The sequence below is a fragment of the Chrysochloris asiatica genome, unplaced genomic scaffold (genome assembly GCF_000296735.1).
Source record: "Chrysochloris asiatica unplaced genomic scaffold, ChrAsi1.0 scaffold00034, whole genome shotgun sequence".
In the NCBI taxonomy this organism is placed as follows: domain Eukaryota; kingdom Metazoa; phylum Chordata; class Mammalia; order Afrosoricida; family Chrysochloridae; genus Chrysochloris; species Chrysochloris asiatica.
In genome coordinates this window covers 5,602,415-5,628,037 of record NW_006408552.1, presented here as the reverse complement: position 1 = coordinate 5,628,037, position 25,623 = coordinate 5,602,415, and the positions used below count along the sequence as shown (strand labels likewise).

General features: G+C 48.4%; 1 protein-coding gene across 1 annotated transcript in view; it reads right to left on the bottom strand.

Annotated features, from left to right (window-relative positions):
* The window catches only part of WBSCR16 (Williams-Beuren syndrome chromosome region 16), a 33,568-nt gene that overhangs the window by 2,386 nt on the left and 5,559 nt on the right, over positions 1-25,623 (bottom strand). Inside the window, exons 3-10 of the mRNA XM_006859844.1 lie at positions 24,697-24,825; positions 24,026-24,092; positions 23,351-23,402; positions 21,601-21,685; positions 15,507-15,688; positions 9,673-9,760; positions 8,366-8,539; positions 5,833-5,918 (exon numbers count right to left, since the gene is read on the bottom strand). Coding sequence (XP_006859906.1) covers positions 5,833-5,918; positions 8,366-8,539; positions 9,673-9,760; positions 15,507-15,688; positions 21,601-21,685; positions 23,351-23,402; positions 24,026-24,092; positions 24,697-24,825 — 863 coding nt within the window. The remainder of the gene's footprint in view (positions 1-5,832; positions 5,919-8,365; positions 8,540-9,672; positions 9,761-15,506; positions 15,689-21,600; positions 21,686-23,350; positions 23,403-24,025; positions 24,093-24,696; positions 24,826-25,623) is intronic.

The following is a 25,623-nucleotide window of genomic DNA, read 5'->3' as shown; positions in this document are numbered from 1 at the left end:
GTACTGAATGAAAAAGTCCAAGGTGCTCTGAAGGAATTGGCAAAGAACAAGGATCCAGAATTTGATGGAATACAAACGGATATCAAGAAACTGAGGCAGCACTGGAGGCGCTCACTCATCTCTGCCAAGAAATTTGGAAGACAGCTACCTGGCCAACTGATTGGAAGAGATCCATATTTGTGCCCATTCCAAGGTGAGGTGACCCAACAGAATGTAGAAATCATCAGACAATATCACTGGTATCTATTATCACAGGCAAGTAAAAATTTTGCTAAAGATCATTTAAAAACGGCTGCAACAGTCCATTGGCAGGGAACTAAGTGCTTGCGGTTCAAGATGGATTCACATGAGGACATGGAACTAGGGCTATATCACTGTTGGCACCAGATGGATCTTGGCTGAAAGTAAAGACTACCAGAAAGATGTCTGCCTGTGCTTTCTTGACTATGCAAAGGCTTTCGACTGTGTAGATCATGAAAGGGTACGAATAACAATGTGAAGAAGGGGTATTTCAAAACACTTAATTGTGCTCATGTGGAACCTGTACATAGACCCAATAGGCAGTAATTTGAACAGAACAAGGGGGCACTGAATGGTTTCAAATCAGGAGAAGTATGGCTCAGGGTCATAACCTTTCCCCATACTTATTCAATCTGTGTGCTGAGCAAATAATCCAAGAAGCTGAATTATCTGAAGAACATGGCATCAGGATTGGAGGAAGACTCATTAACAACCTACAATATGCAGATGATACAACCTTGCTTGCTGAAAGTGAAGAGGACTTAAAACATTTACTGATGAAGATCAACGAGCACAGCTTTGAATATGGGTTGCAACTCAATGTAAAGAAAATAAAAATCCTCACAACTGGACCAATAAATAAATAACAACAACAACAAAAAATAACACCATGATAAATGGAAAAAGATCAAAGTTATCAAAGACTTCATTTTGCTCAGATCAATCAGCAATATTCATGGAGACAGCAGTCAAGAAATCAAATGACGTATGCGTTAGGCAAATCTGCTACATAAGACATCTTTAAAGTGTTCAAAAGCAAAGATATCAGTTTGAGGACTAAGGTGTGCCTGACCCAAGCCATGGTATTTTTAATAACCTCATATGCATGTGAGAGTTAGACAGTGAATAAGGAAGACTATAGAAGAATTAATGCATTTGAGTTATGGTGTTGGAGGAGAATATTAAAAGTGCCATGGGCTCCCAGAAAAACAAGCAAATCTGTGTTGAAAGAAGTGCAGCCAGAGTGCTCCTTAGAAAACAGGATGACCAGACTTCATCTCTCATACTTCGGACATATTATCAGGAGGGCCCAGTCCCTAGAGAAGGATACCGTGCTGGGTAAAGTTGAGGGTCAGCGAAAAAGAGGAAAATGCCCAACAAGATGGACTGGCACAGTGGCTGCAGGCATGGGCTCAAGCATAGGAACGATTGGTAAGTCTGGCACAAGACTGGGCAGTGTTTCTTTCTGTTGTGCGCAGGGTCATTATGAGTGGGAACCGACTCGATGGCCCCTAACAACAACACAGGGACAATCAGGAAAAGAACAAAAATATCCAAGAGGAACAACTAACGTGTGATTAGAATTCCAGAATAGGGAGAGACCAAAACACAACCTAGAAATGACCAGATAGATAGCCATTCAAGAAGCTGAACTTCAACTAGAGCAGACTCAAAAAGGAAAACATCAAGATATATTAAAGACCAGGCAAGAATCCTGACAGGAACTCAGGAAGAATGAAAAGTTACCTACAAAGAACTAATAAGACTTTCTAAGCAGAAACCAAGCAGGCAAGAAGACAATGCGATAACAGATATAAAACTCTGATAGAAAAATATTGCCACCCAAGAATCCTATATCTAGCAAACTTGTCCATCAAATATGACAGCGAAATTAGGTCATTTTCAGATCAACAGAAATGATAAGAATATGTAAACATCAGACCAACCTTACAAAAACTACTAAAGGGAGTTTTTGGATGGAGAACCAACAATAGCAGACAACACCCTAAGACAATATCACCCATTATCACCCAATACGTGACAATATCACCCAAAACTCAACCCAGATATGGAATTATTTAAAGAAAAACATCCGTATCAAGCTGAAAATAGAGAATCAAGAGATCACGTTCCAACCACCACCAGAAAAACTAAGTAAAAAGTTACACAACTTCCAAATGAAGAGGGAACCAAGTACATTTCCAGAAAAAATTAATAAAATGAAATCTAACTGTAACCCTAAAAACTCTGAGCCCTAGCTATAACAGTGACCCTTAACACCAACCTTAGTCCTAAACCTAACCCTAACACTAAACAAAGTCTTTAGCACTGCCTACACCTAGCCACAGTCTAACTCTCCCTCCTTACCCCACCCCCTACAAGAACAGCTTCCTGTGGGGCTGCCGTGCCCAGACCCTGTCCCCCACCCCTTGTCTGCAGCAACTCCTGCAGGCGGTGGTGGGTGGTGTTTATCGAGCTTAGGAGGGGAGCCATCTGGTGCTGGCTCAAGGCCACGGGGCTCGTGGGTGGCCAGCAACCCCGAGTGCCACCCCTCCTCGCCCTCTCTAAACAGCAAAACCTGTTACAGAAATCACTAAGCAAACAAGAACTGCTGTCCCAGTGGGTCACCAACGCTGAAAGATGTCAAACATATTCTGGGCTGGCTATGGGGGCAGAAAACTCACTGGGGTCTGAGGTGAGGGCACCCAGCTCGATGCTTAGCAACCTCCTGGGGCCATTAGCGAGGGATGTGTTTACCTGTCCCAGGTGTGCTGCTTGCCCGCTCCCCACCTGCTGCCAACCAGCTGCTCTTAAGCAGCCCCTGAACTTACCCAGAACCCTTTGCCTACAGAGTCAACCACTTGACATTGGGCCTAGGAGGTCGAGGGTGGGCTCTGAGGATTCCCTCAGGGAACAGCTTCTGAACCAAGGCCAAGAGAAGGCTGCCCCTGGTCGTGGTTTATTTTTGCCCCAGTCAAGGTTAAAAGGAGTTTCTATTCTCAACCACTTTGTACTCGCAGCATTACTGCACAGGGAAACTGTTCCAAAAGCCAGGGCCACATTTAGCCTGAGTGACTCTTACCCGTTTGAGCAGAAGCAATTTGGGCCATCTCTCTCCATAGTGACATGTCCCTACGGCAAATGCCCACCTCCCTGTGCAGGGTCACTATGAGTCAGAATCCACTCCATGGTATGTAACAATAGGGAATCCCATCCAGGGGAGCTACTGCCCCCGCCCTCTCCCCAAACCCCGGCCACATGTCTCAAGCATCTATTCAGACACAAGTCCATCTGGAGTCCTGGTGTGGCATCATAGGATTGGCACTGGACTGAAAACCACAAGGACAGCAGTTCAAACCACCAGCTGCTCCTCAGAAACCCCATACAGAGTAGGAACCAGGGCACTTAACTACAAAGAGAAAGCAGGCACCGGTGGCTCTGTAGAATAAGCACAGTTAGCAGTTCAAGCCCACCAGTTCCTCACTCTGTGGGAGAACAGAGTTAAAGCCTCGGAAGCCCTCAACAGGGTCTCAACGGCAATGGGAGGAAAGCGAGAGGGCCATGCACATCCTTTGACATTCACACGACCTGCACTACTGCACTCCACACCCAGTGCACTCGGCTCCGGCCACATCAGCGTATTTCCAGGATCAGAAACTTGGCTTCAAGCACCCAACTACCCGAAACCAAGTCTGACACAAGAACCTTCCTTCCTCACAAGTCCGCGGTCTCCCTGTGAGCTGGTTCTCTAGGAGATTCCACTGGCAGGTTGTACAGCAGGGGTGGGCTGCATAGGACCCTCAAAATCATTTGCTCTGCCCCTGACAGGGGAGCCAGAGTTCCAGCCTTCACATTGTTGTTGTTGCTAAGCACTGTCAAGTTGGTTTCGATTCATAGCAACCTAGAGTAGGGTTTCCAAGGAGCGGCTGGTGAGTTTGAACCGCCGACCTTGTGGTCCTGCACTTATCCTACAGTGCCACACCAGGGAGGACTCTGCCATCACATTGTTGTTGTGAAGTGCCATCGAGTCGATCCCGACCCATAGTGACTCTGTCTAGGGTTTCCGAGGAGCGGCTGGTGAGCTTGTAGTTCAAACAGCTTTGCAGTCTGGACCATTAGTCATCACATTGTTGTTGTGAAGTGCTGTCGAGTCGGTTCCGACCCATAGCGGCCCTGTATAGGGTTTTCGTGGAGCAGCTGGTGAGCTTGAACTGCCGACCTTGCAGTTCAAACGGCTTTGCATTATGGGTGAGTCAATTAAATGTTAAGCCAAAAATAGCAGGCTAATTTTTTAAGTTGATTATTTTGCCTGGCTCATGAATGATGTTATAAATTTTGGCAGAAAGAAGGTTTCCCACCCTCTGTTGATTCTGGGAGCCAGAAGAGGCTGTAGCGGAGAAAAGGCCCAATAGGACAAATCTTACAGATGGAGTCGTGTCTCCCAAAATGTGTGCTGGCATTCTCACCCCACACCTGTGGGTGTGAGCTCATCCAATCAAGGGCCACCCACAGAATGCAGTCAAATGCACCCCATCAGCTCACTGAGGCCCCATCAGTGTGTGTGTGTGTGGGGTGTCCTAAACCCAGCCACGTCTGAGTTACAGAATGGGACACAGGTACATGTGAACACACACTACCCGAGGATAGCTGGGGACAAAGAATGTGGGGTCTGCTCAGACCTGGAGAGGGGGCTCTGATTTGGCCTTTCACCTCCAGAACGGTGAGACCACAGACACTCTGGCACTTGTGTGACAGCAGTGTCAGGGAACGGAGACACAGTCAGGACACCCTGGAGCCCCAACTTACCAAAATGCTTCGAAAAATAAACTCAGGATCTGTTTGTCAAACCCCAACTGCAGCAGCTTGCACCAGCCGCTCCTCAGGGCTATGAAACGTCTGTGGAAGACTTTCATTTCCAGTTTCCACTAACTTTTGGAAGCCTCCCCGTATATTTCTTTTGCATTTTGACAAGAGCTATTTAAACACACTTTTCTCAGCTGCAAGGCAAAGTATTAAATTCCAAACTTTAAACCAGATCTCTGCGCTCACACTGCACACACACACACACTGCACATACACACACGGGCGTGGTTCAGGAACACAACATCAGCACAGGGAACGAGAGGTGGGTGACTGCGAGAGGAACTATGCCGAAAAGCTCTCTTATCCTTGAAATGTTCTGCCACGTGCATAGATTTCATATGGTGTCAGAACAGACACCACTGAGATAATCGAGCGTCAGGAAGAAGCAGCTCCTGTTAGCTCTGCAAGGAGCCTTTTGGTCTAGTTGTACCCTTCCCCTCAGAAGCCCCTTCACTGCGGTAGAGCATGGAGGGAGCCCCCCAGATGTAGTGTCTGTATCACAATTTGTCAATCTACTTCTGGGGAGCCACCACACCAGGCCTGAAGCTTGCTGCTCTCTGATGCAGGGTACCCCAAAGTCTCTGTTCTGTCTCTCTCATGTGCGGTAATCCCATGTCTCTGCTCTGTGTCTCTGATGTGGGGGTGCCCTTGCATCTCTGCTCTGTGTCTCTAAGATGGGGTGCCCCTGTGTCTCTGTCTTGGAAGCACAGGTGCCCCCATCTCTCTGTTTTGTGTTCCCTCAGACACCCACCAACATGGTGCCGGCAGGGACAGTGGGACTGGAACACTTGGGCTCGGCCCCTCCCTACCACCTCTCACTCCAGTCTCCTCCCATGAGCACCTGGCATTAGGCCGCTCCTGTCCTTGGCCTCCAGGGCAGGTATCTGTGCCAGGTGTCATGGCACAGGATGCTGCTTTGAGCCTTGTCTTGCCCCAGCTCAGCCTTACCCTCCATGGGAAATACTGGTCCTCCAGGCGGCCGATTCCCAGACAGCCCCGAATGTTCTTGCCCCACACAAACAGTTCTCCTTTGTCTGCAAAGAAAGAGAAACAGGCTGGCCAGGGACTGTGACCAGAGTACACATCAGAAAAGTGGACGGTTCCTAAGAATATGCTTTTTAGAATAAGTACGAGCAGTCCCACAGAACTCCTGAACGTGTCCCCCGGCAAGTGTTTCTGCTCCTGCACTTGTACTAGCAGTGCCCAAGGCCTGACGCTGTGTCCACAGGGACTCCTGGCCCAAAGCCCACCCGCCCGACCCTCACCTCTACACCCTGCCCAGTGAGCTCCAACCCAACACCCCCCTCCACTGAGTCATCTCAAACCCTGGTGTAACCCCTGACTCCCTAATTTAGTAGTGCGTAAAGTAGGGCCATTTGTCATCCTTGTTTGGGGCTCGCTATCTGGGGAGCACTCGCCACAGGACACATGGTGACTGGGTGTCTATCTGTGCCAGGAGCTGGGGACAGGACAGTGACTGGCAGCCATGACCCCTGTCCTTGTGGGACTTGATCTAGTTGTGGAAATAAACAACTAAACCATTACATAAACCAAAAAAAAAAAACAAACAACCAGACTCCATGCCACCGGGGTGGTCCCAGCGCATCCTGACTCTACAGTACTGGGCAGAACCACCCTGCAGGGTCTCTGGGATTGTACATCTCTATGGAAGCCGCCTCATCTCTCCCCAGAGGAGTGGACAGTAGGCTGGAACCAGCAACCTTTTTCGTTAGTAACCCAGTGTGCCACCAGGACAACTGAACCCATACGGACAGACTCAGAAATGATGCTCAGTGTTGTGAAGGAAATGGTCAAGGGCAGGTCTCCATTAGGCTCTGGAAACACCTGCCTCCAGGAAGGGACCCGGGGTCTGGTCACAGCCCAGCCTTCATTCCCATCAGCCTGGGGCAGTGGAGCGAAGCCTTGGAGGCTCAGGCTGCTGGACCCCGACTGACCACAGCAGCAGTTCTCTGTGGTCAGCTGTCACAGCCTCTTTCTGGTCCCCACATGGCCCTCCAGCTCAGATCTTAAATGTTTAACAGAAACATATTCCATTCTCAGGCTGCCCCATAGGACACCGGGCACCCTGACACCCCTCCACAGAGGGGGCAGTAAGCGGCACTTAGAGGCCAGCTGGTGGGTCTGGGGCGGGGAAGGAACCTAGGCAGGCGTGTCCTTTAGTATGAGGGAAGATAGTGACATGGCACGACAGCAGACAGAAATAAACACCCCACTCAACCAAAGACGGAGGCGGGCAATGGAGCCAGCAGCCACTCCGAGAGGGCACGAGGTGATGTTTCCATAACGAGGAATCCGTGGGCAGCTGGGCAGCTCACCTCAGTCCTACACAGCATGGAGTCCTAACCAACTCAGAGGCAGTGGGTTTGGTGTTCGGGGTGGGGGTGACTTTAATTGAATACTTTGATGATTTCCAGAGTATGTGATTTTGCAGAGTCAGCGACCGCCTCCGAACTTTCTGGAAAACAGATCTGTGACTCCCAAGATTGGTCTGTTATAACTCCTATTTGTTGTATCAAAAGAGCCTTAAAACCTTCACCAGACCTAAACACAGCTTTCGACTGGAAGCAGCTGACCCTGGCTGTGTGGTAGGGGGCTTTCGCTGCTACAGCTTGTTCCTTTCACAGAGACAAGCTGCCAGCCCACCCCCACACCCCAGAACCTGCGGAGAACTGAGCAGTAGTCAGGCCTCAGGGGCACACACAAGGACAGCCCACACTGACTGTCCAGGCCCAGATGGTCAAACACCAAAACAAATCAATTCCTTACCACGGGGCTTAACAACTTTGTAACGGCAAGAAAGTGGTTAACTGACTCAAGAACCACAAAACGAAATGAACTCCTACCATCTGACTTGGGACAGCTGAGAGCAGCAAGCTGAAGCCAGGGGATAAGAAATGTGACCGAGGAAAGCGGAGCAACTGGATACCTTCTGCCTTTGTCATTTGGCAAACGTCTCGTCTCGCAGCCTTCTCTCTGGTCAATTCTCTCTCCCCCTCACTTGGGAGCTGGCTTCCTAAAGGCATAGGCTGGTTTGGCAAACCTGCTACTTGTCATCTCTCGCTCCTGCGTCGGATCAGGGTTTGGGCTGGCCAAGGAACGGGATTACGCGCCACATATTCATTTCCTAATCACCCACGGTGCACTCGCCAAACCTCGGCTGGCTTCCTCCACCACCCGGCCTTTCTCAGAGGCCCCCTTCTCCCAACCACAATGGGCGTCCTCTCAAGAAAATCACTTAACCATGAGCCGGACCACAAACCAAAGAAGCCGAGCGCAAAACACAAAGAACTCTGGACTCACATTCTACGACCCTGAGCCAAACAGCTCGGACGAGCCACTCTCTCTGACACCAGACCACTACATGCAGGGAGAGGTGAGAGCGGCCCAGTTTGGGCCTGGAACTAAAAAGGTGACCCCTTCACCAGTGTCACTCGGGAGCTGTCCCTGCTCCATCACTTACTGGTCAGTGCAGCAAAGTGGCTGAGCCCACATCGGATGCGGGAAACCTGGATTTCTGGGCTGAACTCCGTCAATCCAAAGAGAGTAGGAGGAATCAGTTCTGGAAGGGCCGTTTCCACGAGGTTTGGTCCTTTCCCAAGAATTCCATAACCCCAGACAAAAACTTGTCCTTCTCCTACATGACAGTGAAAACAACGGTCAGACCACTCAAGCCAAGTATCGCCCACGCCCCCACCAGAAATTCCAACAGCACCACAGAAAGCCCCACCATGCCCATGGCCGTTTTTTCTCCTGGCTTGGCAGGAACACATGGAAAGATCTTCATGGAGAAGACGTTTCTCTCCTTCTCTTTCCCCGTTCTAACTCTCACTGCTGGAACTGCCCAATCTCAAGAGTGTAACCTTCCCCCACACACCCTGAGGGTCGCCTGGGTGTGAGTATAAAAGGCTTCACACTCATCAGTGGTGCCAGACGCTCTCGGATACAGTCTACGGCTCTTCTCCCATCTCCCAAATGATTCCTCGCTGGAGTGCTGGACCTGTTATGCCCAGAATTCAGGGTCCCCAAAGACCACCCAGGAGCCGTGTACCAATGCAAATACATAAGGGAAGTTTAATCAAGCTCGAGCCAGGTCTCTAACCTTAATCCGACATTTCGGAATAGGGAAAGAGCCCCGAATTCATTGTCCGCAGGGTTTTTATAGAGTTTTCAAACAGCTCAGGTTTCTCAGCTTTACAATCTTTGGATTGGTTAACAATTGGCAAACTATGAGATGTTATAGTTTAATTGGTCAGGACTGGTGGTCTTTGTTCTTAGGCTAGGGTAAAGGAAAACATCTGGCCTCTGGCCTTGAGCTGCCTGGCTATTTATACATATATCATTTTCTTGGAGCTAGAGGACGTGTTCAGGCTAATGTACAGAATGGAGATTGACCTTGTCTCTGGAGGAAACTAAAAACTGAGGCCTTGTCTATTTAAAATGCTTTCCTGAGCCTGACTAGAGTTTAGTCAAGCAGTCTCTAGGTAGGCAAAATCAGGTAAAAATCAGTTTGGTCCTTACAGACCCCGACTATATACAGGAAGGGAATTAAGTCGTTCATTCTCCACTCCAGAGCCAAGCAAGATAGTGACCAAGCTCAGTAGTTCAAACCCACTATCTGCTCCTTGGAAACCCTGTACAGGGTCACTATGAGTCGGAACCAACTCAACAGCACTTAACAGCAACAGCCCTTCCCGCACCACACCCACTTCCTGCAAATCCAATGGTCACTGACTGTCCCTGCTGTGTGGTCCACCTTCAGCTTCTCACCATTGAGTAGAGCACAGCCGGTCCCAGCGCACGCGGCCTGCTTCACCTTCCCCACGCCCGAGAAAGGTAGGCACCGGGGCACATTCACCTGCAAGAAATCCTCACAGCTAGGAAAGCAAACCACGGTGAACTTGGGGGTATTCTGATTTTAGGTACGAAGCAGATGAGACCTGGTTCAGTCACTCGCACTACCAGAAAATTCTGAAGGGCAAACACCTAACTAGGATCTGGGGACACAATGGTGGGTAAGAGAGGCCGGGTTCCTGCCCTCACAGAGTGCTAGTCTAGCGGAGAAAGCAGATGGCAACCACAAAGGACATAAGATCCCACCTGTGCTAAATGCAATGAAGGAAGGTATCGGTGTCTCTGAGAACATGGGACACGGGGAGGAAGGTTCTGGGAAGGCGCTAGCTAGGCAAGGGTTAAAGAGGAGCATTCCAAGTGGAGAAGTTGGCACGTGCAGAGTGAGGTAGGCATGCCACACTCACGGGGTGAAGAAGGTGAGAGCGGCAGGCGCAGGGGACAGGCTGGCACCAGGCACACAAGATGGGGGGGAGAGAAGGGCGTGGGCAGACCCTGAAGGCATCTGCAGGCCGAGGTCAGGGGTCCACGCAGAGGGAAGGGAGGAAGGGTCTGAAGACACCATCAGATCAGATGGACGTGGAGCCAAGACTACGGCTTCAATTCTGGATTAGAGGTTGAACAATTGGAGACAGCCAAGTGTCGATATCAGGTGGTACTTAGACATGCCTAAAAGCGTGGTGACATGCGTTTCTTTATGTGGCCTTTTACTTGGGTTCTGTGGAAAATAGAAAAAGTATTGGGGCATTCCCCCATTGAACCCTGAGGAGTGATGACAGGTATCCGGGGCCTCTGGTGAAGCTTTTGGTAAAAGTTACCTTTCTCCAGGGAAGAGACCAATGCCTGCCAGCAGAAAAAGTCAGTTACTGTGTGACCAGACGGAGCCACTGATGAGATTGGTCTGCTCATTACGGAAACAGAGTGTAACATCCACCCACTAAGGACTGAGCCACTTACCTACATAAGCACCCATCCCAAAGAGGTTGAGGGGACATCACCAGCAACAAAAGCCTGGAATGGAGTATGTCCTTTGGACTTGGGGACCCCATACTGAGACCCTCCTAGACCCTGGAGACAGAGTTGTGAGATTGCAGTGGACGCAGCAGAACCAAGAGACCAGTGTGAGATGGTGGGTGGGCTTCCTGGCCAGTGGAGTAGGGCAGCTACAGTGGGCTTGTCGACCCACTGAGCAGGAGAGCAGAGCACCTTCAGAAAGGAGGCTAGTTGGCAGAGCAGGGGGTCTCCGGGCACCTGTCAGAGGAGCTGAAGGTGCTTGCCAACCCAGGGAGTAAGAGAGCCCAAGCCCTTCAGACAGGAGGCTTGTTGGTGCAGTGAGGCACCTCTGGGTAATTAACAGTGGAGCTCAAAGAGCTGTTAACAACTGCCTGCAGAGGAGAGGGCAGAGGAGGCCAGGCCTGGGCAGGGGCCTGAGGAGATGCTGTCCTGAGTGAAGAACTGTGTCATCCTGAGTTACTTCCAAGTTCATTCTGACCCCATGTGACTTCCTGTATAAGCCACATAACTGTGAGTAACAGTTCTGTGCAGCCACAGCAACGAAGCATCGAACCTACCAGAGAAGTCGAGAGTGCCCTGGGGAGAGCGGCTGGTACCAGAAACAAGGCTGCCATCTTAGGAGACCTCCACCTCGCAGGAACCAGCTTGGTGCTGGGTCCAACACTACCACTACCCCATTAGAGAGCTCCATCAGCATCAAGAAAACACTGGAAGCCAGGGGTGTGGGGAGGGGAAGCTCTTCTAAAGTGAGAGTACAGACCAAGCCTTAGAGGGTCTTCAACACTTAAACACCTCACAGAAGAAGAGGGCCAGGAAAAGCGACCACGGAGGAAGACAGGCAACGGAAGACCAGGGACAAAAGGAAGTGTTTTCTTAAAGATGGTCAACCAACATGTCAATGTTAACGCTGCTGAGAGGTCAAGAAAGATGAGGCTCGGCAAACGTTTTCTAGGTTCGTTACTACTATTCATAGCAACACGGAAGTGACCAACAAGCCTAGAAAAAGTCACTCAGCAGATGAATATGGGTAGAAGGTAAGTGGAACGGATGGGACAATGAGTTGGTGATGAGTCAGCACACAAATGCAGCTCTTTAAAAGTCTGGTCGAGAAGTGGAAGCAAAAGAGGGTAGGCAGAGTGGAGGCTGAATGGACCAGAGATGCATATGCTTAACTCTGGGTTCTCCATTCATTCCATTCCATGGGTCTATAGCAACTGTTGTGTTATTTGTATTTCTACAAAAAAAGAAAAAAAAAAAGAAGTAGGTAGAGATAGGATTCCAGAAAAAAGATTTTCTTGAAGATAAATCCCCAAGACTAGTGGGGAGGAGTCAGCAAAGGGGCAGCGGTGGACATCATGGGAAGAAAAAGGCTCCTAAGATGGTGGGCGTGGGGCCCCGGACAGAGAGTAGAATCGGCCTCAGGAGTGTGGCCGGGGTAGGATAGACACACGTACACTGCAAGATGCATGGGGGGAAAGTATGTGTTCCCCTTTGACAGTCTGTTTTTGCTGCTAAATTCACTCTTCTTCTCGGAAGGTTAGCAGCCCCAAGAGTGAAGCAAGGCCAACCGAGCTGTCCAGCACAAGGAGACTGTTCTTTTTAAAAAAAAAAAAAAAAAAAGTTTTTATTGTGAATTGAGTGACAGTTTACATGGGGGAACATCAGTTTTACATTCATCGTTTCATTATTGATTATAATCTCCTCCAAGCATTATCATTCAACAGTATTTGCTTCTATTCCCTCTGGTTTTTTGTTTTTGATGTACACAAAAACACTCAGGAATATATAATCATTTAAATAATCAAAGGGCACATTCTGCAAGCCTGCCTCCTGGCTGCCAGCACACAGCCCTTCTCTTTCCATGAGTCTGGAGTCCTCAGCTGCTCTCTCTCTCCACGTCCTCATCTCTGTGTTCATCTCTAGTGACAACGAGACTGCCTTTTAGGAATCACTTGAGAAGAGAGACTCTCAAATGCTTCAGTGACGCACAGGAATCTTTATTTGTCATTTTCAAATGGAGACAGCCGAAAGATAAGAGGGCGACTGCATGCCTCGATGGAGACAGACGATCAAAGCTGGGCTGGTCACACATCTTTACTGGATTCTGGTCTGGCACACGCAGTGCCCTTGGCGAGTGCCCGAATCAACAGCACTGGAAACCTACCACTGTGACTGCTGCCAGACTGAGATGAAGGCCATCATCCATGGCAGTGACAGGCTGCTTCCTAGATGACATCCATGGCCCTGTGTGTGAGGGCTAGACCTAGCGACTTGCTTCAAATGAACAGGATACCAGCAAAAGTGAAGGGATGTCACTTCTGAGCTGAGAGTATAAAAACCTGCAGCTTCTGTCTCTCTGGGCTTCTCATGTGTTCACTCGGATAAAGCCGGATGCCACCTTGTGAGAGACTCAGCTGGTAAAGAACCAAGGAAAAGAGTGAAGCATCCAGCTGATATGGATAGAGATGGGCAACTCAGAAATTGGCTACTTAAAATGAGGGAGCGATAAAGGCACGAAGTGACTGGCTTATAAGGTTTCAAGAGGGAGTGTAGTTTAAGAGTGTGTAGGAGAAGAAAGAGTCCCCACTGAATAGTTTTCATCTTGTCTAGATGGGTCTGGTTAAGAGATCGGATAAGATTCTTATGATTCCATAATGAGCAATTGTTATCATGACTAATTGTGACTGTCACAATTGTAAAGGTAGAAGTTTTGTAACAAAAACAGGGGAGTGGTTAATCTAACAGTCCAGAAACAAAGGACCCTAAGATTATCAAGGGAGAAGAGCACACATGGAATGAGAGACCTTATTCAGTGAAGCAGCAACAGCAGAGATGGGGACATGGAAAGAGGGAGCAGCTGAGGACTCTAGATTCATGGGAAGTGAGGGACTAAGAGCTGGCAGCCAGGAGGTGGACTTGCAGAACATGTCCTTTGGTGGTATAAATTATTATATATGCCTGAGTGTTTAATAAAAAAAAAAGGAACCTGATTAGAGAGAAACACTGGTAACTGATGGTACATGGCGGTGATTATAATCATTGTAATGAAACAAGGTGTATGATTTGCTGAATGTAAAAGTAATGATCTGCCCTGTAAATTTTTTCTTAATCCACAATAAAAACCTTAAAAAAAAGAACCAAGGAAAGCTTGGCCAAGAATCAGTACGGAACCGAGACCCACAGCCCAACAGCCCTCAAGGGTCTGATGTGTGCCAACAAGCACCGAGTCAATCGAGCAGTGGGTCTGAACCAAGTGAGTATCAAAATGATGGCAGCCTCTGAGAGACCCCCAAGCCAGAAGACGCAGCTAACTCACACCCAGATTCCTGACTCACAGAAGCAGGGAGATAATAAATGGGTGCTGGGGTTAGTTCCCAAGCTTTGACATATCTGGAACATAGCAACAGCTAACAAGGACAGGACGCTGGCTCTGGCGGCCCCTACAGGAAGGCCAGAGGAGACTTTTTTCCTCTGGTCTGATTGTGTATGTTAATGAATCATTTAAATGACTGTGTTTTCTTCTTTGTTTGGGCTACTAGGGAGCTCAGGGCCAAATCAGCAACCACTTGCAGCAACTGAACTAGAATGCATACAACGATTATTTTTTCTCATCATTAGCTGACCTCTAATTTGCCCTTGTTCAGATTTCTGTATCTATTATTTGTCAAATCCTCCTGGATCTTGTTATGCAGGAATGTTGTGTTTTTTTAAAAAAATACTCATGCTAAAATGTTTTATGGATATCCCGAGTTTGAAACAAAAAGGGCAAGGCATTCCTGTATGCAACTGCTTACACTCCAGGGTAATGGACAATCTGTCTAGGGAGGTCAGGGTGGGCAGATGTGCCAGCAGCTTCAGACAGACTTAGCAGTCACACGGCACTACGCTCCCAGAATCCTCTCCTGTGGTGCAGCCCACTGTCCACGTGGGTAAACACTGGGCACTGTGGCAGCCATGCCATGGTTTCCCTCTGGCTGGTGTTTTGTGCCGAATAATAAATCACCTATTTTTCTGGGGAGAAAAATAAAAGCCACAGCAGAAAAGTGGATGGAGTTAGAGGTGATAGAAGCTTGGCCACTAATGATGGATTTTTGCTGTTGTTGTTTTGGGGGGAAGAAGGGGGTGATGAAAATATTCTGGAATTACATGATGGTGATGGCTGCACACTTCTGTGAATATTCGAAAAACCACTGAGTTGTACACTTTAAAAGGGGCGTTTTAGAGTGTATGAATCACGCTCCCATGTAAGAATTGGCCGTGAGATGTTTGCTGCTAAAGCTGGGTGATGAGTACAGTTCTCTCTGTAGTTGAAGTTTTCCTTAATAAAAGGCTAACCATCCCTCTGTACGGACAGCTGTTCTCTAGGTGAGGAGGAGGGGGTGGAGAGAAGACACAGGGAGGTCCTGGGACTTGGAGCGCGTTCTTCTGGTACATGTGAAGGGTATACTATGACATCAGAGATACGGGTGAAACAGTCTCCTACCTCTTTTTGGAACAAGACGGGGCATACCAATGTACTTAAATACTGCTTCACACTGGAACTAGCTCCTCTCAGGACTGCTAATGATGCCCTGTGAACCTAAGCTCTCTTAGGTCCCCCCGAGACCACCGAGAACCCAACACGTGAGGAGCAGTCTTCCAGATCGCCTCACTCTGGGGGGAAGAGCTTCTTATCCATACACATCCTCACCACTCCCCACTGCCGGGTTCCCCAGCCCATGACGCAGGGCACCACGTACCTGTGTGGACTCAGTGACGGAAGCCAGCTGCAGGTACTCAGAGTTTCCCCAGCCGAAGATGGCGCCGTCTGCAGACACGGCCAGGCAACAATCCCCATAGGTGGTCACCTGGACAACGTTCACTCCGGCGAGGTCTCCACCTAGCTTGGTGGGCACGCTGCTGATGTTATAGTGACCCAGACCTGCACAATGGAAAACACTGTCAACGTGATTTCATCTTTCAGCAAACACCAGCACAGCCTAGGTGCCAAGCGCCATTTTCAGCACCCTAGAAAGAGTGACTATGAACTTGGGGCTGGTTCTTCTTTATGCTCATACAATGAATGTCCTCCTGCCTCTTCCCTCATGGGGAAAAAAAAGGGAGAATTTGTGACTGGCCAAGTTTTTAAATCCTTGGAATTCATAACAACCCCTACATAGGATTTCTGAGGTTCTCAATCTATGCGGGAGCAGAAAGCCTCATCTTTCTCCCCTGGAGCAGGTGGTAGGTTCGAACCATGGACCTTGTTGTTGATCACATGGAGCCACTGCGCTCCCAGCGAACCTGTTAGAGCCTGCCTAACTGACAACAGGCAATTTTTAATGCTTGGGGGGGCTTGCTAGAAAATAAAAGACAGTCCTAAAAGCCTACACCAAACCTCGATCCTACTCCGCTACTCCCCCCGCAAAAAATAACAGAAAGTGATTTAGAGAGAGTAGTGTGAGGAAGTTGAAGGTCACACCCAAGGGCAGATGGCAGTATCAACGCTGCTTTGAGGCCACTCTCTGCACACCAAGCCTTAGACTCCTGCTTGAAGCCCGGGTTTCTCAGACAGGGTCAAACCTCTTAGCAACAGGCAAAATCCAACATCCCCTCTGGAGTTAAAAACGGCAAATGTAGGCCTTTGAGTTTCCACACAGTTCTCTAAAACATGAGCTCACAATCAAAAATTACCAAACACACGAGGAAAAAAGTGAGAATCCACCGAACCAACAACTTCAGCCGCTGGAAGTATGATACACCAACTAAAAAAAGGATTCCTGTATGCACAACTAAAGCAGGAACAAGAGATTACCAAAATGGTCAGGCAGACTGAAAACATTTAGAAATAAAAACTACCACTGGGAAATGGTACTTACAATGCTACAACTGGTAAAATATACATGTATAAAATCAACACAGAATTCCCAAAACTCAATTTAAAAAAGACAAACCCACAGGCACAGACACTACATATTTTCAGACTGACCAATAAACATAAAAAGATGGTCCTTCTCAGTAGTAATTTGAGAAATTACAAATTAAAACCATGAGATGCTATTTCACACCCACCAGACAGGTAAAACTTTTTAAGCGGACAATATACCAAGCCATAGACAGGAGATGGCTGCCATGAGGGTCACTTGCTACAACTACTTTGGAAAATAATAATTGGAATATACATGCATATCCCTTGTTGTTGTTAGCTGCAACTCAAAGGACACATCAGAACAAAACACTGCCCGATCCTACACCATCCTTGCGGATCTTCCTCCTTTTTGCTGACACCTCCACTTTACCAAACATGATTTCCTTCTCCAGGGACTCCTTCCTCCTGACGATCCGTCCAAAGTATGAGAGACAAAGTCTGGCCATTCTTGCTTCTGAGGAGCATTCTAGAGCACCATGCTCACAAGGATGACCTCTAAGCCGACTGGTCCTGCCCCTGTGTCAACCCACTGGGACTTCCTCTTTTTCACTGTCCATCTACTTTACCAACGAAATTGGTCCCTCCTGATAATGTGTTCAAAGTACGTGAGCCCGAGTCTCATCGCCATCCTTCCTTCAGGTACTTTGAAAATTCTTCTTCAACATCGTAATGCAAATGTATCTATTCTTTTATGGTCTTCCTTATTCACTAACTTTCACATGCATATGAGGTGACTAAAAATACCTGGCTTGGGTCAGGTGCACCTTAGTCCTCAAAGTGACATCTTTGCTCTTGAAGACTTTGAACAGTTTTTTTTTTTTTTTTTATGTTTTATTGTGAATTATGTGATAGTCTACATGGGAGAACATTAGTTTTAAATTCATTCTATCGTACATCGTTTCATTGCCATGGTTACAATCCCCTCCATGCATCATCAACCAACCTGCAACTCTGTAAGCCTGCCCCCCACACCCTCCCAGTCTTCAGCACACAGCCCCTCTCCCTCTCTGGATCTAAAGTCCCTAGCCGCTCCATCGCTCCACGTCATCGTCTCTGCCTCCATCTCAGGCATCACTGCTTCTCTGGGTAGGGTCCCGCTCTCCGCTCTTCTCCACTGATGGTCCTAGGGACCTCTGCTCCTAGACTGGAAAGTTAATCACTCCCCTCCTTGTTATAAAACGTCTACCTTTACATCGCCAACCCTCACAATCACTCCTGATAACAATTATTCACTATTGTATCACAAGGGACTCATCTGCATTTCATTTCATCAGCCCCGCCTAGTCAGATTGGATATTACTCACTGGAGATTCTACCTTCCTCCAGGCCCTCTGGATCTAGGTTCCCTCTTGAAAGCTTGTAAGCCAGTCACTTCTTGCCTTTGTAGCCCCGCCCCTGTCACATTTTGGGTAGCCATTTAAACAGATCTTTTGCAGAAGATTTACCCAATGCAGTATGCTATTTGATTTCTTGACTGCTGCTTCCATGAGCACTGATTGTGGATCCAAGCAAAATGAAGTCTTTGACCACTTCAATCTTTTCCCCATTAGGATATTTATTGAATATCCTATATCCAAGCAATTCCATTCTGGGACTCTTCATTAGGGAAACTCTCGAACATGTGTATGTAAATACATACCGGTGGACATATACAGATGGTCCCTGCTTGTATAGCAAAACCTTGTTGACCATTTAAATGTCTATCAACAGAAAAACGGATAAACCTTGCAGTGTCATGATGGAGTATCACATGCTCACAGATGTAAATATGAGTGAACATACATGATACATACAACATAGATGAATCTGAAGAAACATAACATTGAGTTTAAAGCAAGTCACAGAAGACTACATGTAATCTAGCTGTTAGGTGCTATCAGGATGGCTCCGACTCATAGTGACCTTGTGCATAACAGAACAAGACAGGCTCAATCCTGCACCATGCTCACAAGGATGACCTCTATGCCGACTGGTCCTGTCCCTGTGTCAACCCACTGGGACTTCCTCTTTTTCACTGTCCATCTACTTTACCAACGAAATTGGTCCCTCCTGATAATGTGTTCAAAGTACGTGAGCCCGAGTCTCATCGCCATCCTTCCTTCTAAGGAGTATTCTGGCTGCACCTCTGGCAAAACACATGTGTGTATTCTTCTGGGAGTCCATGGGACTTTCAATAGTCTTTGCCAATATCATAATTCAAATGCATCAATTCTTCCCCAGTGTTCCTTACTGGATTAAAAATGTGATTGGTTCTGATACACCTTAATCTTCAAAGTGACAGCTTTGCTCTTTAACATTCTAAAGGGAATTTTTGCAGATTTACTCAGTGCAAATACGTCGTTTGATTTCTTGATTGCTGCTCCCGTAAGCACTGATTGTGGAGTCAATGAAAATAAAATCCTTAACAACTTACGTCTTTTCTCCATTTATCATGATGTTATTTACTAGTTCAGTTTTGAGGATTTCTGTTTTCTTTACACTGAGTTGTAAACCCTAGTGAAAGCTATATTCTTTGATCTTCAATAGTAAGTGTTTCAACAGGCTGAGGTTTTTGTGGTCCATCTGTCCTTTGGACTAATTCATTCTTTGAGATTTTTGTGTTCATTTTTCTTTGCTCTGGCCATAATTTATTTTTATGCATCTTTTACACAGGTCAAATATTAATTCTTTGGCTGTGGAGCTGCTTTGGACTCAGAGTAGCCCTGTAACAGAGAGTAGAGCTGCCCTGAAGGATTTCCAAGACTGCAAATCTTAACCGAAGCAGAATGCCTCATCTTTCTCCGGTGGAGTGGCTGGTGGGTTTAAACTACTGACCTACCGCTTAGCAGGTGAGCACTTTAACTACTGCGTCACCAAATATTAAGGCTGAAAAAGGGTTTTAAGTGAGTCATTGAAAATGTTGCCAGGTCATATGTAATAGAAAGGCACAGGATGCTGAGATAGAAGCTGCCAGGGGAGCCTTCAGTGAGGAGAGAACACCCAAGCCAAGGAAAAGCAGAGGGAGGAAGAGCATAAGGACTAAGGGAAGGGCATGTGTAAAGGTCCTGTGCACGAAGAACGGTGATGTGCCCAGCAACTGACTGGAGGAGGGGAAGGTCTTAGAGGGCACAGAGACAAGGGCAGTGATGCCAGCAGAGACACAAGGAGTGAGAAATAAGTTTCTGCAATGACGCCCGAGAAACTGCTCACTGAGGCTCTCCTCAGCCAGTGGGACATTCACTTTCCACCGAAGCCTTTCAGAGCTCTCAGAACTATCAGCATCTTTTATACATGATTAAAACCTGAACAAAAATTGTTTTAAACTACCTCCACCGATATTTTAAAATAAAGAGAAGCTTCAAACCTCTACTTATGGCTGAAATGCCCATGTTTATTTACATCTGGCAGACATTGTTAATGAGCACGCTCACATTGCTATGAAGTCCTGGTGCGGTGCTGTAGAGCAAGCACTGGACTACAAGGCTGGCGGTTCAAGCCCTACACAGGATTGCTATGAGCCACCACCGACTAGACTGCAGTCCACAACAACAACACTGCTATGACTCGTGGCTTCTCTACATTGCTAAGGTGGCAAAGCAATTGGAAATCAGTTAGTGGTACATTCTAAGAACAATACAAACATTCAATCCTTTGACCCATTCCTGGGAATTTAGCCTAGGGAAATGATCTCAATGAGAGAAAAAGATGCATATGCAAAAACATAGGACCAATGTAGGGTCTCCAGGCCTCCAAAAAACAAAAAAATACAAGCCTCCTGATTGCGGGGGAACTTATGGTACATTAACTTAATGCCAAATCACACAAATATGAAAAGCTATTTCTGAAAATTGCAGCCACATGAGAAAGCATTTTCTGTAAGCTTAAATGATAGAGCAAGCATATAAAGCTGCACCCAGGCTATTAAGGAGCCTTAGTGGCGCTACAGGATAAGCGCTGGACTGCAACGGCAAAGTCGATGGTTCAATCCCATCTGCTGCTGCATGGGAGAAAGAGGAGGCTTCCTGTTCCTATAAAGGTTACAGCCTCCGACACCCTAGACAGGGTTTGACCTGATGGCAGTGGGGCTGCAGCCATAGAAAGAGGTAAACAAAGCAGCAGGGCTGGCAGAGAACACAGGACAAGGAACAAAGGCAATGTGACGTGGTGGTGGGATTATGAAGATGCTTTTCTAAACCCTCAGGTCACACTTACAGGCCTGCCCTTCAGTCAGGTAAACATCAAAACTGTAATAACGCCCCTCACTCCACCCTCCTTAGCCACATGCTTCTCAAGTCAGCTCCTTTCAGGCTGTGTAGGACCAAAGAGGAGAATCCATTTCGTATATAAGCTTTAGCACGTCCTCTAGCTCCAAGAAAATAATATATAGCCAGGTAGCTCAAGACCAGAGGCCAGATGTTTTCCTTTACCCTAGCCTAAGAACAAAGACCACCAGTCCTGACCAATTAAACTGTAACATCTCATAGTTTGCCAATTGTTAACCAATCCAAAGATTGTAAAGCTGAGAAACCTGAGCTGTTTAAAAACTCTATAAAAACCCTGCAGACAAAAGGTTCAGCGCTTTCCCTATTCCGCTCAATCAGATAAGGTTAGAGACCTGGCTCGAGCTTGAATAAACAACCCTTATGTATTTACATCGGTGCATGGCTCCTGGGTGGTCTTTGGGGACCCTGAACTCTGGGCATAACAGCTGCATTTGTATCTTCTCTGAAAGGCCCAGTTTTCTGTCAGCTGAGAGAAAGGATCGGAATTCCTTTGTGAAGTTAGTATCTCATTTCCAAGGGAGCAAGGGTGAGGCCGGGCTGGAACCCTGGGAAGTGACTATGGGCACTAAGAACCAAATGCAGAAAGGTGGGACCTAACCCGTAAAGGCCTGCAGCCCACAGCCACGTGACTCACACAAAGCCAAACAGGTGACAGTCCCTCACCTGTCTGCCCATCCGCGCCCCAGCCACAAGAATAGACTTCTCCTTTATCTGTGAGGAACAGACTGTGGTCCTGACCGCAGGCAACCTGCCGGGTGAACAGCAGTGAGAAAAAACTGAGAATCCATGTCCCGGTCAGTGGGTCCCACAGACCACGGACATCGATTTAGGCACCCCAGAAACTGAGCCTGGGCAGGGAAGGTAAGGTCCAAGATGTTGCCCGGCACCACCTCCTCATCTTACTCTTCCTCCAGCCGCCCCAGCTTAGCTTCCATCGTCCACCCACGGAAACCGCCCTGGCTACAGTGCCCGGTGTACACCCATTGAAACCACCCTGGCTACAGTGCCCGGTGTCCACCCATTGAAACCGCCCTGGCTACAGTGCCCAGTGTCCACCCATTGAAACCGCCCTGGCTACAGTGCCTGGTGTCCACCCATTGAACCGCCTTGGCTACAGTGCCCGGTGTCCACCCATTGAAACCGCCCTGGCTATAGTGCCCAGTGTCCACCCATTGACACTGCCCTTGCTACAGCGCCCGGTGTGCCAAGGAGGAAATCCAAGAGCTCCCCATCCCACTCCACCTCTGACAAACCACACACCTTTCTTGACCCCAGGTCTCTAGTCTACCTCTCTACCTGCCTCTTACCCCTTCAGTGTTAAAATTCTTCTCCAAAGTTCTGTCTCTATCCTCCCATCCTTCAAGGCTGCCCCCACCCCAAGGCTGTACCTGCCCCTCTGCACTGTTCTCTGCAGACCTCGTTCCTAGCATGCCTTTACTGCACACCATTGTGCAGGGAGCCGTGTGAAGTGGTCAGCACACACGGCAACCTCATGAATCTGCTCATTTGCCCGAGTTAAAAGCAGGAGCAGGGAGTGTGGACCATACACAGAGCACTGGGAAGCCTGAGGAAGACGCGCCACACTCTGTGACCACAGGTTTGCCTACTGACGTCTCACTCGGATCCTCCTAGCTCACTCCCTGCCCATCTATCAAGCCTGCATCCGATCCGTTCTTCTCTGATACATCTCTCCACCAGCCCCTTCTCCATGACTCCCAACTAGCCTTCATCCTTCCCACCAATGCCCCACATGCTGGCCAAGGTTAGCTCTCTGATCAGATCATGAAGTGGTGGTCACTGGCCCTGCTTAGAACCTCTGACAGCCCCCGACTGTCTAGAAGATGAAGGCTAACCTCCAGCTCCTTCACACGGCATAGGAGACCCTGCACTGTCCACACTCCACCTACACTGCCCACACTCCACCTGCCGCCCTCATCCCAGCCCCGCAGCAGACCACCTGAGGCAGGTGACAGCCTCCAGGCTCAAGCCAGTCCTTCTTCCCATCATCATCTCCATATGGCTTTTCTGGCCAACAGGCAGCTTCCCCTCTGGGCGCTCCCATAGCACCTTCTGTATACAGTCGTTCATGGAATCAGCATGTACTCCAAGTTGCGGCCACATGCCAGGCATACGGGAATAAGGTGGGGACCAGAAGCTGGTCTGCAACAAACACAGCACTAATATGCTAATGGGCCTCGGCCCGTCTCTCTCCTGTGAGGGCCAGCTCCCTGAAGTCTTACTCCATTTTGTACCCCTTGTATCGTGCATGAATTCTGGTCTATCGTGTTAACTGAAATAACTGCCCCATTCAGAAACACCCCCTAGCTGGACTGCCGTGGCCCCACCCACCTATCAAGATTCGGCATCCCCTGGTTGGGGGTGGGGGGGGGGGCAGGAGAAGCGGCTCTCTTACCTGGACCACCTGTCCTTCGAAGTCCTGTAGGTGGTGGACTCTATGACTTTCACTGTGACCGGAAGCAATTTGGGGAAAAGCAGGAGACAGTAAGCACGGTGCCATCCTGGGCCCCCTACCCAGTTGGCTCTCATCCCCACTTCTCCATCCCTTGTGGCAACATGGGGAAAGTTTCCGGGTCAAACATAAACCAGAGAGTTAGGCCTGACACTGAGAGGAAGCAGAAAGAACTGCTCCACAGGGTTTCCAAGGCAGCAAGTCTTCACGGGAACAGCCAGCCTTGGCTGGTGGGTTCAAGCCACCAACGCCTAACCCACGGTGCCACCAGAGCACCTCCAACAAAATCTTTAGGTGGTTTTACAGGGCTGAGAGTGGTAGTTAGACCCACCAGTATGAGGAAGTAGAGGGAATTTTCTTGACTTATTTTAAATGAAAATCAATAGGACTGAAATGAGTTTTTAAGTTAATCAAATTGACAAAAAATTAATAATTCATTTTTAAATGCCTATTAATTCAAATATGCCCTGTCCTCATACAACTAGCTCTCGCTGCCCTCCCCTCACATCAAGCTCATGTGTGGAGCATGGCGTGAAATGAAACAACGTGGGGAACCCTGTGTTTCCTTGAGGCTCACTGGGAACCACAGAGAATGAAGGAAGTCCTCTTAGAACTCACCTGTAAACCTCATCTTCAACCACCTTCCTTCCACACTGCCCGTAGGAGTTGTTCCCCATGCTGAAGACTAAAGAACACAGACAGACAGCTGGTGAGCTCAATTCTGAAACTTCACGCAGCCCTAGAACGTCAATACTGGGAAGGTACCATAACTGCCACCCAACGTCCTTCTCTCACAGCCCTGGTCTCTGTGGCAGACCTCCCATCCTCCCATTCTGACCACTCATTCTGCCCCAAGGCCTAGTACCCCCCGAGGCAGGCCTCAGCACTCCATTCCCTGCTCATATCTACGTCCCCTCAAGCCCCCTTTGCCTCTGCCCACAGAGTACACTTCGCTAGAAAACGAAATCTGGACAATGCCTTGAAGTTGGCCTTTCCCGGAAAGCAGCCCTTTGTTTGGAAAGAGGCCATGTTCCCCAGGGGCCTGGACTCTGGAAGCCCCACGCCACGTGGGAGAAACGTTAGCACACGGTTTCTTGAGGGGAGGGCACGGCTCTGGGGCTGCAGGGCCGAGAGGTAAGGCTGCCTTCTGTGTTCTGCCACTCTTCAGTGACAAGAACCATCCAGTTCTGTGCAGTGCCCCTCCTGAGTAACCCCACAGGTGCATTCATGAGATGGATGACTCAATCAAATGGGCCCACCCCTCCATCACCCTTGGCTAGACCAGTCACCTCCTTCAGCGTCGGTCAGGATGAGAGAGTGTGCTCGGCCGCAGGACACCTGCAACACCCGTGTCTCCTGAGGTCTGTCCAGAGGTAACGGGACAGGCGAGGGCTCCAAAACATACTCATACCCCCGACCTGAAAACACACAGCGCGTCTGCTTTCTGTCTTCAAATCACATCACGTGGACTCAGGGTGGTGGCATTTCTAACGCTGAAAGGCACACTGTATGACCCCCACATTTTTATGCAAGAAGAAAAGCAAGTCAGAGATGGGAAGGCACTTCCCCAGGCCCATAGGGTAGTAGTGACAGAGCTTGAACCAGGCCCCCCGGGTCCCCACTCCACGTCCACCACACCACACCACAAACCATGCTTACACTTATATGAAAGAAATCTCCACCCGCCACTTACTGCCAGGGGAATTTGTAAAGAAAATAAAAGCATTTTCTTCTGGCAACACCCACTACTGTTTCTTTGTTGTTGTTGTTGTTAAGTGCCGTCGAGTCGGTTCCGACCCATAGTGACCCTGAACAGGGTTTCCGAGGGTGTAAATCCTTACGGGAGTAGAAAGCCTCAAAGGTATAAAACAGCATATGTGAAGCGACTTCAAAAGTGGAGAAATGGAATTATAATGGAATTTTCCCACAAACGGAATTTTCCCACAAACGGTTTGAAACCCTCTTGTAAATGACACAATCTACATGAGCATTATACAGCTGTGTGTGTGTGTGTGTATGTGTGTGTGGAGGCTCAGAGAAACAGGACACCCCAATGAGATGGACAGACACAGTGGCCGCAGCAATGGGCTCAGACGTAACAACTGTGAGGATGGCACAGGGCGGGGCAGTGTTTCGTTCTGCTGTGCCTAGGGTTGTGGAGTCGGAACCGATGCAACAGCACTTAACAGCATGTGTGTGTGTGTGTGATTATGTAT